General features: G+C 36.9%; 1 protein-coding gene across 4 annotated transcripts; it reads left to right on the top strand.

Moving 5' to 3' along the window:
- Positions 1 to 10,161: 10,161 nt before the first annotated feature.
- LOC148853343 (protein NRT1/ PTR FAMILY 6.1-like) lies at positions 10,162 to 14,717 on the top strand. Of its 4 annotated transcripts, none has more exons than XM_088982080.1 (5): positions 10,162 to 10,391; positions 11,215 to 11,454; positions 11,621 to 11,838; positions 12,654 to 13,234; positions 13,641 to 14,717. In XM_088982080.1, the coding sequence occupies exons 2-5, from the start codon at positions 11,217 to 11,219 to the stop codon at positions 14,515 to 14,517; spliced, it is 1,914 nt and encodes a 637-aa protein (XP_088838206.1). In that variant the 5' UTR covers positions 10,162 to 10,391; positions 11,215 to 11,216; the 3' UTR covers positions 14,518 to 14,717. The 4 variants fall into 4 exon arrangements, with proteins under 4 accessions (XP_088838206.1, XP_088838203.1, XP_088838205.1 ...); XM_088982077.1 differs by lacking the exon at positions 10,162 to 10,391 and adding an exon at positions 10,432 to 10,628; XM_088982079.1 differs by lacking the exon at positions 10,162 to 10,391 and adding an exon at positions 10,442 to 10,618.
- The last annotated feature ends 213 nt before the right edge of the window (positions 14,718 to 14,930 follow it).

Here is a 14,930-nt window from a genome sequence, read left to right as displayed (position 1 = left end):
AGCTTATTGATTTCCTATTGGATATTAATATGAGCAGTTAGATGCAAGCTATATTAATGGGAATTCATGAATTATGTTTTTGGTAGTCCTGTTTCATTGTTAAATGCAAGCTATATGAGGAAGTTAGATCCAAAAGAAATAAGCACTTATGGAGTTTCTTCCTTCTGATTTCTTTCTTATTTTTTATGTTCTTTGCTTTTTCTTAATTTGTTCCATCTTTGCGGTATAGAATCTACTACTATTTTTGTGATTTTATGAACTTTATGATCTCTTGTAGCTAAATGGTTCCCTAGTCGGTCAGATGTGCAATGTCTGCATCCATGGCAAAAGGTTCTCAATCCTGAACTCATTAAAGGACCATGGACAAAGGAGGTCTGGATATGCTCACACTCTTTTTATTTGTTTATTAGCAACTCTATGTGCGTATATTATGCATCCATGATTATTTTGTTTCCCCTTTGGTGCTTCCAAGAAAATGATCATATTATTGACCTCATTTTATTGGCAACACAACCCTTTCTAGGTAGTTCAGGCATTTAGTCGAACACATGGGGTTGTATTGGCAACACAGCATTTTCTTTCTGAAGTAGACACGTGTGGATCCAATGTTTGCACTGTAGCAAACACATGGGTCCCAAAACCGCCATTTGATTCGGTCTAAGAACCGACATGAACGTGGCCATAGGCCACGAATCTCAAAGTATGGTTGTACACACATAAATAACAAAGAGATGGTCCCCTACCATAGACAAGGCATTTGTACACACCTCAGAAACTACAGGTTTCAATATTTGTCCGTAGAACTCACTGCAAAAGCGAAAAAATAACACTGTATTCTAATCAGACACTAAAGATTCCTTTAGTGAAAAACTAAAAAAAACCTTCAATAAAAAACAAAAAAAAAAACTCATCTCTGTTTTGTTTAGGGTTTAAACAAAAGGGGGTGTTAAGAACAGCGATAAAAAAAACCCAGCGCTGAGCTCCGTCAGATTTCCGTCGGACCTCCACCATTTGTTATTTGCAGCGATCACCGTTAGTGGAGATGGCAATGGTGAGCCGTCAGGATAGCACTCCTGTCTTCTCTTCCCTTCGACAAATAGGGCGAGTGTCTGAGGGGGATTGAGTTAATTTAAAAACAAGGATAAAAATGCAATTTTGTATAGGGGTATAATGGGTATTTTTAGCTTTTCCATCCATGGTTAACGGTTAGGGGTATACTTAGCCAATTGTCATAAACAGTAAGGGTACACTTAGTCAATTTTCAAATAGTAATGGTAGAGTTAGTCAATTAATTAAACCATAAGGGTAGTTTAAGAAATTTACCCTAAATATTATCTTAAACTATTCTTATTGTTTTTGACAATTGATTAAATCTATCCCTACCATAATTATATGTTAATGTTCCATCAAAATCTATACATACCTGACACCACATGATATATAAAAACAAACTTTTTAAAAACCTAATAATACCCTTCTTCCCTCCATCCAGAATCACACACTCGTATTCTCTTTTCTCTCTTTCTTCCCTTCCTCTTCTCTACCATAGCAAGGTGTCAAATATGAATCCGGGTCTGCCACCGCCTCTGTCTTCTGCATCATCGTATTCGGACCATTGAAAACCAAATTCAGCACTCCTGATTTGGTTCCCTAGAGAACCTTTATTTCTTGGATTCCAACAACAAGATCTTTGGATGCGTCTCGACAAACTTCCCAGGAGGCCCCATTCCAGGTTGGATTGGGAATTTCTCTAATAAGCTTCGAAAGCTCGATTTAGGGATTTATTCATTTAGAGGGGAGATTTCAGAGAACTTGTACAGGCCCCAACATGATTTTCATCAAACCTTGGTTTATCTCAATCCCGCTTCAAATGGGTTTGGCACATTTGGTCTGAAGGTAGAGCTCTACCACGTCGAATTGCACTTGTAATGACAACAATTTGTTGTGAGACAGAGTTGGTTGTTGTACTGCTGGGTGGTCAAACAGGGTAGATGGAACTGGGTTGGAAATTCAGTTGTTAGTGAAATAAATCAACGACCTCGAGTGAGAGAAGATAGAAGTAGATGATTGGGATTTAGAGACTTTACGGGGAGAGGATGAAGGTGACGTCGCCCCTGGATAGGCCGATTGTAGATTGCAAGGAGGCGGCTAAGGGCTTGTTCGTTTGCCCTGAAGTCTGACATCTGAAAATGCAATAATTACATTAAGGGGTATATTGGTATTGGTGAACTTTTTTTTTCCTCTAAAATCTGAACGTAGAGAATGTTATTCTGAACTCTGAATTCTAAATTCTGCAAATTATCAAATATCCACTTTGACCCCATATATTAGAGTTTTTGCTTGTCTTTTTGAGGGTATCATTGGAAAATAAAAAGTTGTATGATTGCACTTTAAGAGATAAGAGATAAGAGAAAATGAACAACCATTTTTCTCTTAAAGTTAAAAGATTCTTCTTGAGAGATAAGAGTTAAGAGGAAACGAACATATCTTAAGTTTCAACGTGGCGGATGAAACCTAGGGAACCCTTCAATCAGAGCAGCTTAATCTCATCAATCCCAATATATTTCCCTTTGATAAAAACATGGGGCAAGTTCATGATCTTCTCTCCCAACACTCTCTGCAGCTCCATTATGTACGTCGAGTCCATAGAAATATCCCACTCCTTGAAGACCACACGAACAACACAACAATCCTCATGAATTGCACAATATATTAGACACAGAGAGACTTTTCATTAGTAGTTAACATCTCTACAATTTTTCTTGATCTCTCCTTTATCTTTATGAGGGGGCTCAAGTTACCCATCTTGACCATGGTGTTTGCAAAGTCAGTTAGAAGGCCAGTGAATCCCTAATCCCTGTTGTAAGTCAAAATAATGTCATCCGTAGATCCCCCATTGAAAAGCTCATAATCAGAGTGTAGCAATCCCCTCCTCGTGGTGAGTTCCTACCAGTTAAGGTTTCAGCCTTTCAGGTACTATGGTTTCATAGTGTGACAAAAACCCAGAATAAAATCTTTATAGCCCAAAACATAGGATCTTTCTGGAGATCCTTCAGTACGTTCAAGATTCATTTGGAAGCCATTGCAAAACCTAAGAATTTCGAACCTCCTCCTCTCTTGCCTTATTCTCTTTGAAATCACATAAACAGAGAAGGAAAATAGGTTAATGTTGCAACAGACAACCCTTTGATAGGTTTATTCAAGTACTTGAAAATTTTCATCATTTGGGTTTTATTTTGAAAAATTGAAAAATAATCAAGAATAAATTGGATGTTATATTTTTTGCATTAGTACTTAACCATAATGTAAATCGTCAGCAAATTTAAGAAAACTTTAAGACAATATAAATAATAAGGATAGTCTACGAAATTTACCCTTTAAAAACTACTTAAAGTAACTTAAAGTTTTGAACATTCAAATTCTGTTAAATCTTACCTCAAATTAAATAAAATGACTTTTTTACCCTTAATTATTTTTTAAATTTTGAAAACAGATCACTATTTTACATTTATATCTTCAGTCTTCCATCCAAAATTTTATTTATAGTTTCCATTGGATAGCGAAGCTACGGAACGGATGAAATAATTGCAGTAAGGAGAGGAATAACGCAGTACCAACCCACCCATACCCATCTCTGATTGGTATGTAATAAATTGTAGGAAAAAATAGAGAGCCCAGCCATTTAATAAAAAAGAAGATCTTCGTCACATGAGTTCAAAATCCAATATTATGTAGTTGTAATATTTCCAATATGCATTTACAGGGAACAAATAATCAACATTAAGATACTCAAACGTGGGATGAATCTGATTATTGACTTCTTCTTTCTGTTTTAGTTAATTAGTTGACTACTTGAAACAAAGATAAACCAATAAAGAAATTTGAAATTCCATAAAATCCATAATCGAAATTTAAATAAAAAATACCTTATTGATATTGACATTAAGGGGCCAGTAATGGAGGAATTTGTAGAAGTAATTAAATATCTCCTCCTTTTGAACCCAGATTAACAGCTTTAATTTGATTTTATGTGTTTAATTACACTCCATCTAATTTGGCTACAAAATTAGACTGAAACATAATATAGCAGTAATCTGGTATTTGCACTACAAGTATATATGCCTATTATGTAATTAGTCACTGTCATAGGAAAATCAATGCCTCTCGTAGAGAAACAGCGTCAGTTTGATCCCTTGTTTTCATTTCAGCCCGGGTCAGAATTTGTAGGTTCAAAGTAAAGTCCGAGTAAGTGTCAATTCAGAATTGATACCAATTGAAGGTAGGAGTTAATGCATAGGGAGTGTGGATTGTTGACTTCAGAATGTTTATAGCCCTGTATTTGAAATCATACTTCTCCATACTTTTTTTTAACTTGTAAATAGACTCAATACAGAGGCATTAAACAACACAAGAAAATAACACAGCTTAAGGATAAGCTGTTGGCTCCCAACAGCACCAAAAGCCAAAGTTCCCTACCTAGAGAATCTAACAAGTACCTTTTCAGCACTTGGAGTAGGTGCCATCGTGCCAGTTGGACTTGATGTATATTAAGCATGGTTTTCAAAATCGGATCGGACCTGAAAAATTGGGAACCGGTCAGGTGACCGGTTTTGGTTTTTCCAAAATCAAAATTTCTAAAAAACGTTGATTTTGGACAGCAACTATTGACTCGGCTGGTTAATCGTTTGAATTATTTTGACTATTTTTTTTATTTTTTTAAATTAATTATTTAATTTTTTGTCAGAATGGGCCGACTGTTTAACCCGATAACCGGGCCCCTGACCGGTTCAGCCTCTGGGTCGATTTTAAAAACCATGATATTAAGGTGGGATATTTGTCATTTTGAATTGTATAAGATTATAATAGAATTTAGATTTCTGCAATGTGCTGAATGCATTTTTTGGTTTTTCTTGTTAAATCGAATATGACAAGTATCTAAACATTGTTATGAGTGGTGGGAAGGGGAGATGGGTGAGAGAGTTAACGAGAATGCGGGTAAGGGTAATGGATAGGAGAGGCATGGTGACGTAGATATACATAGATATGTATCTCTAATGATTAGATGTTTTTTCCTTTGGTGGTTTTATGACGGACGTGGCATGTATCTTTCATGTCCATTTATGTCAATTTATATAATAAATAATCCTATTCATGAGCTGGGCTTAATTTGACTTTTTTCGCTAAAATTAGAATGAACTCGGCCTGAAGTTAAAACCCAAAACAATATAAACCTGAACTTAAGCCCGATTCAAGAAAATATTTAATTATGGACAAATTTATTAAATTATCCTTATGGTTTAGCTAATTGACTAATTCTATCCTTACTATTAACTATTGTCTTGCACTATTTCTACTGTTTCTAACGATTGTCATTTAAATATTAACAGAGAAAGCAAAATGTCAAATTTATCTTCCACTTTTCTTCAAAATTTTGAAATAAAACACAACTGATGAAAAAATTCAAGAAGATAGGAAACATATCATTGCTCCATTTTGTTTTTCATTTTCGTCTCTATTTTCCGTCACCATTTCCATTTGCACTTTGCGGGATCAATATGATGATTCATGACCGAGAACCCCTATCCTTCTCTGAAACTCTGCGAAAAAACCCACCAAGAGCTTCTTCCTATTTCCAAGCAAACAATCAAAAGATAAAACTTGTCCAACGTCTTCTTCATTTCGTCATCCGTGACGCGTCCATGTGGAGATAACCAACGATGGTAGGGAGTAGGAGAGACGAGGGAGAACGTGAGAAAGAAAAACACTACGCTCTTGGAGTTGTAGCGGCGGTTTTGTAGGGGGGAGGACAAAAACAGTGAAAGAAAAAATAAAAAATGAAAAGAGAGAAAGAGGAGAATCATCTTGCTCAATTAAAAAAAGGGTAAATTAAGATTTTTGAAAAATATAATAATCACATAAACAGTAAAAATAGAATTAATCAATTAACTAAAATTTATAGTTTAAAAATTTGTCTTTAAGGTTTTTTCTGTTGGCTGGTAAGAAGTTTAGAGTTTGGACTTTAGAGGGTTAGTGTAAAAGGTGGACTGAAGAGTCACATGGAATTTAGAATGTAAGTTCATACATAAGACAGCTAAGGTGTGCCGGCTATGTTGGGATCTTCTTTTGTCCCTGATTCTGTAATGATACACTGCGCCTTAATAATTATAAAAGGTTTTTCGGTTGGCTGGTAGAAGATGAGGAGTTTTGAGTTTGGAGGGTTCGTGTAAAAGGCGGACTGAAGAGCCATGGAATATAAAATGTAAGTTCATAAATAAAGAACAGCTAAGGTGGGCCGTCTGATCTTGTGTAGTTTGCCCCTGATTCTGTAATGATTACACTGCGCCTTAATTTATCGTATCCAACAGACCAACCAAATGGTATTAATCCGTTCGATAATAGCTGAAGAGAGTTGGAGTTGAGTGAAAAACTTTGGCTGTGGGTGAATATCTCATAATTACCGTAGGTAAAATAGTATTTATACTTGGCTGAAAAGGCAAACGAGCTGCTGAATTAGCGCGTATGGTAGGCATCCATCTCGTTGTTGCTTTAGAGAATGGCGATATATCTCAGCGTTACGTCGGAAAAAATGGTTGTTTGGAACTGTTTTTTTATAAAAAACCGTGCTTTAAATCATGTCTTAAAAATTGGGAAGGTATGGTTTGGAGTAATGCCAAATTTGGCATTTTATGTAGCTACGGCTCATTGCTACCAACAGGGGCATGAGGTGGCAATGACAAGGATATGACATGGCATTGGATAATAGGTACCAGTGTTGTAAACGTTTCCTAGAGCATTGGTACCAAACAGAAAAATGTTGTTGCTCTAGGAAACATCCTACATGGCAGCAATGTTTTCAAAAAAAAAAAAAAAAACATTGTTTTCTCAAGTAGGACGTTTCCTGAGGCAACAACAACACATTTTGTTTGGTACCAATGCTGCACATCTATTTTCAACACTAGTACCTATTATAGGAAGTTCATGTTATTGCCACATCATGCCCTTGTTGGCAGCAACGAGGTACAATTTGAGAAAATATCAAATTTACCGTTCCCCAGACCATGCCTTATCGATTTCCAAGATGTGGTTTGAAGCACCATTTTTTATGGATAGATGGTTCCGAACATGGTATCACTTTTTGGAGCACCAATTTTTTCAATGTGGCGCTGATGTGTCATCGTTTTCTGGAGCAACGACATCGATTCCAAACATTGCCTAAGATGGCATTTGGTATCTATTCGTTTTAGGGCTGATTCGTTTCTATTGAGGTGGTAGACATGACACATTAGCAACTAAATGGAATTGGCCATAAAATGCATTTTTTTAGGAAACGGCCTAAAAACAATTTTGTTTGTTTGGCATCAATGTCGTTGCTTCATAAAACGATGACACATCAACGCCACGTTGGAAAAACATTGCTCCAAGAAATGCTTGTTTGTTTGAAACCATTTTCCATAAAAAACAGTTCTCCAAGCCATGCTTTGGAAATTAGGAAGGCATGGCTTGGAGCAACATTGAATTGGGCATTTCCCTAGAGTTGTAGCTCGTTGTTGCCAACAAGGACATGAGGTGACAGTGATAAGGACATGACGTGGCACTAGATAATAGGTACTAGTGCTGAAAACGTTTATTGGAGCATTGGTACCAAACATAAAACGTTATTGTTGCTCTAGGAAACGCCCTACCTACCAGCAATGTTTCCAAAAAAAAAAAAAAAGACCCCATTTTCCTAGATAGGACGTTTCATGGGGCAACACCACCACCTTCTGTTTGGTACTAATGCTTCATATCTATTTTTAGCACTGGTACCCATTATAGGATGTCTACATCACTGCCACATCATGTCCTCGTTTGCAGCAACGAGCTCTAAATTGAAAAAATGTCGAATTTAGCGTTTCTCCAAACCGTGCTTTCTCGATTTCTAAGGTATGGTTTGGAGCACCATTTTTATGGAAAAATGGTTTCAAACATGTTACAATTTTTTGGAGAACTGATTTTTTCAATGTGGCATTGATGTGTCACCGTTTTCTGGAGCAACGACATCGATGTCAAACATGCCTAAGATGGCATTTGGTATCGATGCGTTTTAGGGCTGATTCATTTCTGCTGAGGTGGCAAGCATGACACATTAGCAACTAAATGGAATTAGCCAAAAAATACGTTTTTTTAGGAAACAGTCTAAAAACGATTTTGCCCCGGTATTCATGGCGATTCAAGAACGTTTTCCTACATGGATCTTGTTGGTATATGAGTTGGCAATTAGCCACATCAGAATAAAGGTGTTACAGTGTATCACATCTCACCGTAAATACATTAACCCTCCTAAAACCCATCAAGAGGGTTTTTCTCCCTCTTCCTCCTCATTACTCTTATTGCCGTTGTGAAGCTCACCAACCATCTACAAGAACGTAATCCATGGAGATTATTTTGCCGATTCACAGTCACTGGACTTGGTTTCCAGTTTGAATAAACGCTAACACCACTGTTGTCAGACTTGTTTCCTATTGTTTCTACCACCAAGAGAAGGTCTCCTCCGAACAAGGTAACCACCAACCCTTTATTGTTTGTTATATTTTATTTTATTTTTACATTTACAGAGGATACAAATCATCTCTGAAACGTAGGCTCGAGGCTCTATTATAAACACCAAGAATCCAATTTTAAGCTTAGATTTCTTATGCTTGGTGGGTGTTAAAAGAAATTCTTAAATTTCTTATCATTGGTGGTTGCATGTTCTCAATCTAGGTTGAGGAGGTGCATCACGCAAAGAAAAAAAAAATCAGATATTAAAGAGGGTGGCTCATGAAGAAGTTTGTGGAAATTGCTAGAAAAATATTTGTGGAGCTTTTAAGTAAGGGAATGAACACTTCTGAAATTTTAAATGAGGAGTGGATTAATAGTTTTGAAAATTTGCTAGGGGTAGGACGTCCTATAGTTGGGTGAAGGGAGGTAGAACTGATGAAGATCATTTTGGGGTTTGCCCAAATATTATTGTTATTTGGCATATGAATTCATGTCTTATTGCATTGGTTTTCTTGGGCTGCAAAGCCTGATATCTAACTGGCCCACTAGATAGAGAGTTAACTGATACATGGACCCGATTTCAGCTCTACATTGGAATTAATTGTTTACTTGAGTCATCTTTTGGATGGCCTATATGGCAACAAGAACAAAGAACTATTTGTTTATTTGAGTAATCTTAAGCTAAATTATTAAAATAAAATTCATTATTTAATCTATTTTGATGGTGTAATAATATATTATGATTTAATAAATATTACTTTTTTTTTAAGATGCGTATTAATTTCTCAGTAGATTCTCTCTACATATGTTTAAATCTTAGTTTTCTCTAAAAATACAAGTTTTTAATATTATGCTTAATTGTATAATAACATTTTAATAATTATTTCAATGACTAATAGCTGTTTAATAATCATTTATATGTGTAATAACTTTTTAATAAAATCTGTAATTTATTTAGCTGAATATTAAATGAATTTCAATATATTTATGTTGTACTAAACTCTGTAACTATTAGAATGGAACATGTTTGTGCATCCCGTGCTCATGTGTAGCATGAGATAATGTCAACCACCAAAAAAAAACATCTGTTTATACAAGATTTGTAAAGATTTTTTTTCATTTCCCTTCTTTTCCCTACTTTTTTCCATTCAAATCAAACATAGCCTAAAGAGAAACAACTTGCACTCACAGCGGTTGAAACGTTTTTTCAGTATTGATGTGGCATGAAACACCCAACAGATTGTGGGTTGAAACAGCCCCAAAACGTTTTTTGACCATTAGGCAATTCTTTAAAAAACGAATCGATCCTAAAACACATCACTGCCAAACAAACACTAAGGTATCATATGTTGAGATTCCCAAAACAGCCTCACATACAGGTCCTCATTTATCTTTTCTACCCACACTCATTATGAGTCATTTCACAGCATTTTCCAGAACAGCCTAAGCTTTTTTTTTTTTTATTAGAAAGCAAACTCAGTTAAAACAGAAAAGAACTAAATAAAGCAGTTAAGAGATAGCCAGATCTAAATATACCTTCGCATATTTCTTTTGTAATTTAATTAATTATTTATTAAAAAGATTAAGCATTAAGTAATTCAGTTCAGCTATTTCAGTTGTTATTGAACGACTTCGTCATTCGGTGATTGTCCATTAGTAAGGTTGAAGCCTCCACCTGGGAACTCAGGCCGTTCTCCTCTCTCCTCCAGTCCTCACGTGGGCATGGACCACTCTTGATCAACGTCGACGAACCTTCTTCATTCGGTGAGTTAGTCCTTCTACAAGGACACCAGGGAGAGATACAATCATCTTGAGCTCGAGAGATGGGACGGCTTCCATCAATGATGCTTTATGTGCAACCTCCACTGCAGGTACGTATTAATGGCGCCTCTTTAACAGTGTTTCTTCCATTTATTGTGTTAGTTCATGTTGCTCTCAGTTTCACGTGCTGGGTGTTTATTGGACCCCTTTCTTGACGCTGCTCTTTCAAAAATTACTATGAGATATTTTAAATCGTCCTGAGCAACCATGCACCACTCTCCGCTCTCCAGTTGTACCTTCTGTTGATTTGGAAATGCGCTTCTGCGGTATCTACAAGGTTTAAGAAGGTTTTGTGCGCTTTCGACCAAAGTTAGGGTTTTGTGAAAGGAGTTAGGAGACTGTTGTGATTATTTAGTACTTCTGTTTGTATCTCATTTTTCTTCTAGGTTCCACAAGTGTTTGGCAGCGTTTGATTCCTATGGTCGTGAGGGGCTTGTGTATCATTCGTACTGAAATTTGTGTTATCCACTTGGTGGTTTTGTGTGAGATGTGAGAGCTCGTTTGCATGCGTGTGTTTTGTTGTTTTTGGGTAACGAAGATGAAATTCATTGAACAGAGTGAATAGGTACATAGCCCAGTTCATAGAAACCAACTTAAACCAAACTGACAGAGAGCTCCAAACTTCGATCCCCGCCTTCTTATTCTGTTTCTTGGGTATATAGTGAACTAAGTAGTCGTTGCAAGTTTTAACACTGTGGTGAAAGCTCAACAGCTGCTTTTATTTAGTGAATTAGCGAATCAGTTTTCACTTTGTGGGGTTTAAGTAAGCTTCATTTCAAGTTTTGCATTTCTTCATGTAGCGTTATGCTTAAGTGGAATGCTTGATATGATTTTGATTCCATTTTTTATTTCTTTTTAAACTTTACTTACTAGGGATGGAAACCAAGGAAATCAAGTCCCCTGAAGTTTTGTCGGAGATGCCAGCAAGGGTGGGTGGGATCTCTGATTCATTTCATAGGAAGAAGCTTGGAATTTATTTCAAAGAGAGTGATGATAGGAGGACTGCCATTGGCGGTGGCTATATTGGAGGAACTACTCCTGTGAATATCCGTGGCAAGCCAATTACCGATCTATCAAAAACGGGGGGTTGGATTGCTGCCTTTTTTATTTTTGGTATGCAGACGCTTTATAAGTTAATTTCTTTCCTTTTGTAGCAACACATCTTGTCTATCTTGGAAGACGAGACAATTGGAGGATGGAATTTTTCTATCTGCTTTGTTGTATGTGTTCCAGTTCCAAATACGTGGACCTGAATGAATTTGGTTTGTCGTTCGTATAGGTAATGAAATGGCAGAGAGAATGGCTTACTTTGGACTTTCAGTTAATATGGTGGCATTTATGTTTAATGTAATGCATCGACCCTTCTCCAGTTCAGCAAATGCTGTTAATATTTTCTTGGGGATATCACAGGCTTCATCTGTGCTTGGCGGATTTCTTGCTGATGCATATCTTGGTCGATATTGGACAATAGCAATCTTCACGACAATCTATCTTGCAGTGAGTGCTTAATGATAGAATATACTAGTATAGTAGTAGTTGTCTTGATATTTCACATTGATTCTCATTGGAAAATTAACTAATTGAGGGAAGAGACAAAGGGTCCATTGGAACAAGAAACTATGAACCTGAAGTAGAGAAAATAACTTGCTCATTTTATTTTCTCAAAAATAAAATTTGGATACCAGACATGTTTCTGACTTATTCTCCACTTTCCCACAAAGAAGAATGTACTTTTAGTTGCTTATATCCGTGTGAGATGGATTATGTTATTGGCATCTCTCTTAATATATTGAAAATTTTCACATGTACTGATAAAATCATAAGTATTATACGTTAACTCTGCACAGTGGTTCGAGGTTCATGGAACAATTATGAGCCATTTGATAATGGCTCAAGTGGCTAAGTTCAAAGACTTTCTTATCTTTTAGTGAAAAAGGTCTCTTTTTCCGAAAGAAATGATTGAATGACTTTTTCTTGTTAGTAACTGAGTGGCATGTTGGGTTGGTTATTATACCCTTAAATATTTTATTATAATACTATCTTATCCACTAAAATACAAAGTGATAATTCATTCAGTTTAGCCACTTAAGTTGTCATCAAACATCCCCTTAATTTGCTTTCATCTCCTTGTGAAGTCACCATGTGCTTCTAAACTTTGTTTCACACACCAATTTTCACCTTATAAATTATGTCAATTATGTTTATTCTTCACAATGTACCTTCTTCCAACTGTTGTTACATGTCTATTTCCTATAGTTTAGATTCATCAGAGTTCTCATGAAGATTGCATACTACTCTCTTCTTTTCTGCAGGGTCTAACAGGGATAACCTTGTGTGCAACAATGAGTACATTTGTGCCAAATCAAGATCAATGTAATCAACTGTCCCTTCTCTTGGGCAATTGTGAGGCGGCAAAGCAATGGCAGATGATCTACCTTTATGGCGTTCTTTATCTCACTGGGTTTGGAGCCGCAGGTATAAGGCCTTGTGTGTCTTCTTTTGGGGCTGATCAGTTTGATGAAAGGAGTAGAGATTACAAGTCTCATTTAGACAGGTTTTTTAATTTCTTCTATCTTTCCGTCACCGTTGGAGCAATTGTGGCCTTCACTATGGTAGTCTATATTCAAAAGAAACATGGATGGGGATCTGCTTTTGGTTCATTAGCCATAGCTATGGGCATATCAAATATGGTGTTCTTCATAGGCACTCCTTTATACAGGCACAGGTTGCCTGGAGGTAGCCCTCTTACAAGAGTGGCTCAAGTCCTGGTTGCTGCTTTTCAGAAGAGAAATGCTTCTTTTTCCAGCAGTGAGTTAGTAGGCTTATATGAGGTTCCAGGCAAACGATCTGCTATAAAGGGAAGTGGAAAGATAGCTCATACTGATGATTTTAGGTATGTGAGCTCCTTTCTTTTCTTTTTCTTTTTTCTTTGTGTGTGTGTGTGTGTGTGTGTGCGTGCTCTATTCCATGGCAATATGTTGTGGTGAAACAGCTTGGCGTGCCTGCCTAAATCCTGCATCCTTTGGATGATATAACCATTTGATCAGATCCCATTTAGGAATGGCTGGGATTGCCATTTCTATGCTTTTTTTTTTTATTTTGTAGTGCCAGATCCAAGAGCTGGTCTATCAGTTTGATGGCCAACTAAAATACCTGACATAGATGTTGGAAGATCTTGGACCTCAAATTATTTTATCTGCTTTTCCTAACTTGTCCTCTGACCACGGGAAACTTATTTTGTATATTCATCTATATACCTCACATTCCATAGATAACATGTCGCTTTTTTTGGCCTATAGGTTTCTAGATAGGGCTGCTCTTCAACTGAAAGAAGATGGCGCTGACCCCAGTCCCTGGAGACTTTGCACTGTCACTCAAGTAGAAGAGGTTAAAATTCTATTGAAACTCCTCCCAATACCTGCCTGCACTATAATGCTCAATGTAATTTTGACAGAATTCCTGACTCTATCAGTCCAGCAGGCATATACCTTGAATACTCGTATGGGACATCTGAAACTCCCAGTGACATGTATGCCTGTTTTTCCTGGTCTCAGCATTTTCCTCATCCTCTCTCTCTACTACTCTGTATTTGTCCCATTGTCCCGCCACATTACAGGTCACCCTCATGGTGCTTCTCAGCTTCAAAGGGTTGGCATTGGTTTGGTCGTCTCAATTCTATCTGTGGCATGGGCTGGGATTTTTGAGAGATACAGAAGAAACTATGCTATCAAACACGGGTATGAAGCTGGTTTCCTGACTCCAATGCCCAATCTAAGTGCATACTGGTTATTGATACAATATTGTCTAATTGGCATAGCCGAAGTATTTTGCATTGTGGGCCTTCTAGAATTCCTGTATGAAGAGGCTCCAGATGCCATGAGGAGCATAGGATCTGCGTATGCTGCCGTAGCTGGGGGTTTAGGCTGCTTTGCAGCCACTATATTGAACAGCGTCATCAAATCTGTCACAGGAGATGCAAAGCGGGACCGACCTTCATGGCTATCCCAGAATATAAATACTGGTAGGTTTGATTATTTGTACTGGCTTCTTACAGTATTAAGTATAATCAATTTCTGTGCTTTTCTATATTCAGCACAGAAGTATAAATACAGGGCAAAGCCGGACCCAGGGATTGGGGAACAAAATGTTAGCAAAGTAATTGGTAAACCAGTATAGCATAATTAATCAGGAAAATTGGCATTGGGTGTGAAACCTATGTGCACTCTTAAGATCCACATGGAATCCAATTATTTATCTTGAACCATCATTGGCAAAGGTAGTAACTTTGAGCTGTATTAGTAAGATGGTTATAGTTGATTGGATAGTCATTATGATTTGTTGTTGAATGATATCACGCTTTATTTGATTATGTAGCAGATCAAGTGTCATGTTTTATTTGATTTCTTGTTTAAGATTGCGTTTGTTTCCCGTGCAAAAACAAATCTGTACCATTAAAAATCCCCTCTGACCCATTTATGAATACAAGCTGGTTTAATTTTACACTAATAAATTTTTGGGGTGTTTGGTTCTGTGGGCGTTTATTCAATAAATGCTGCCACATAGGTGCCATTTCAGCAATTCCTTTCTCT

The sequence above is a fragment of the Nelumbo lutea genome, chromosome 4 (assembly GCF_056320005.1).
Source record: "Nelumbo lutea isolate HS-2025 chromosome 4, American lotus-T2T, whole genome shotgun sequence".
Classification (NCBI taxonomy): Eukaryota; Viridiplantae; Streptophyta; class Magnoliopsida; order Proteales; family Nelumbonaceae; genus Nelumbo; species Nelumbo lutea.
This window is presented reverse-complemented; position numbering and strand designations above follow the sequence as displayed.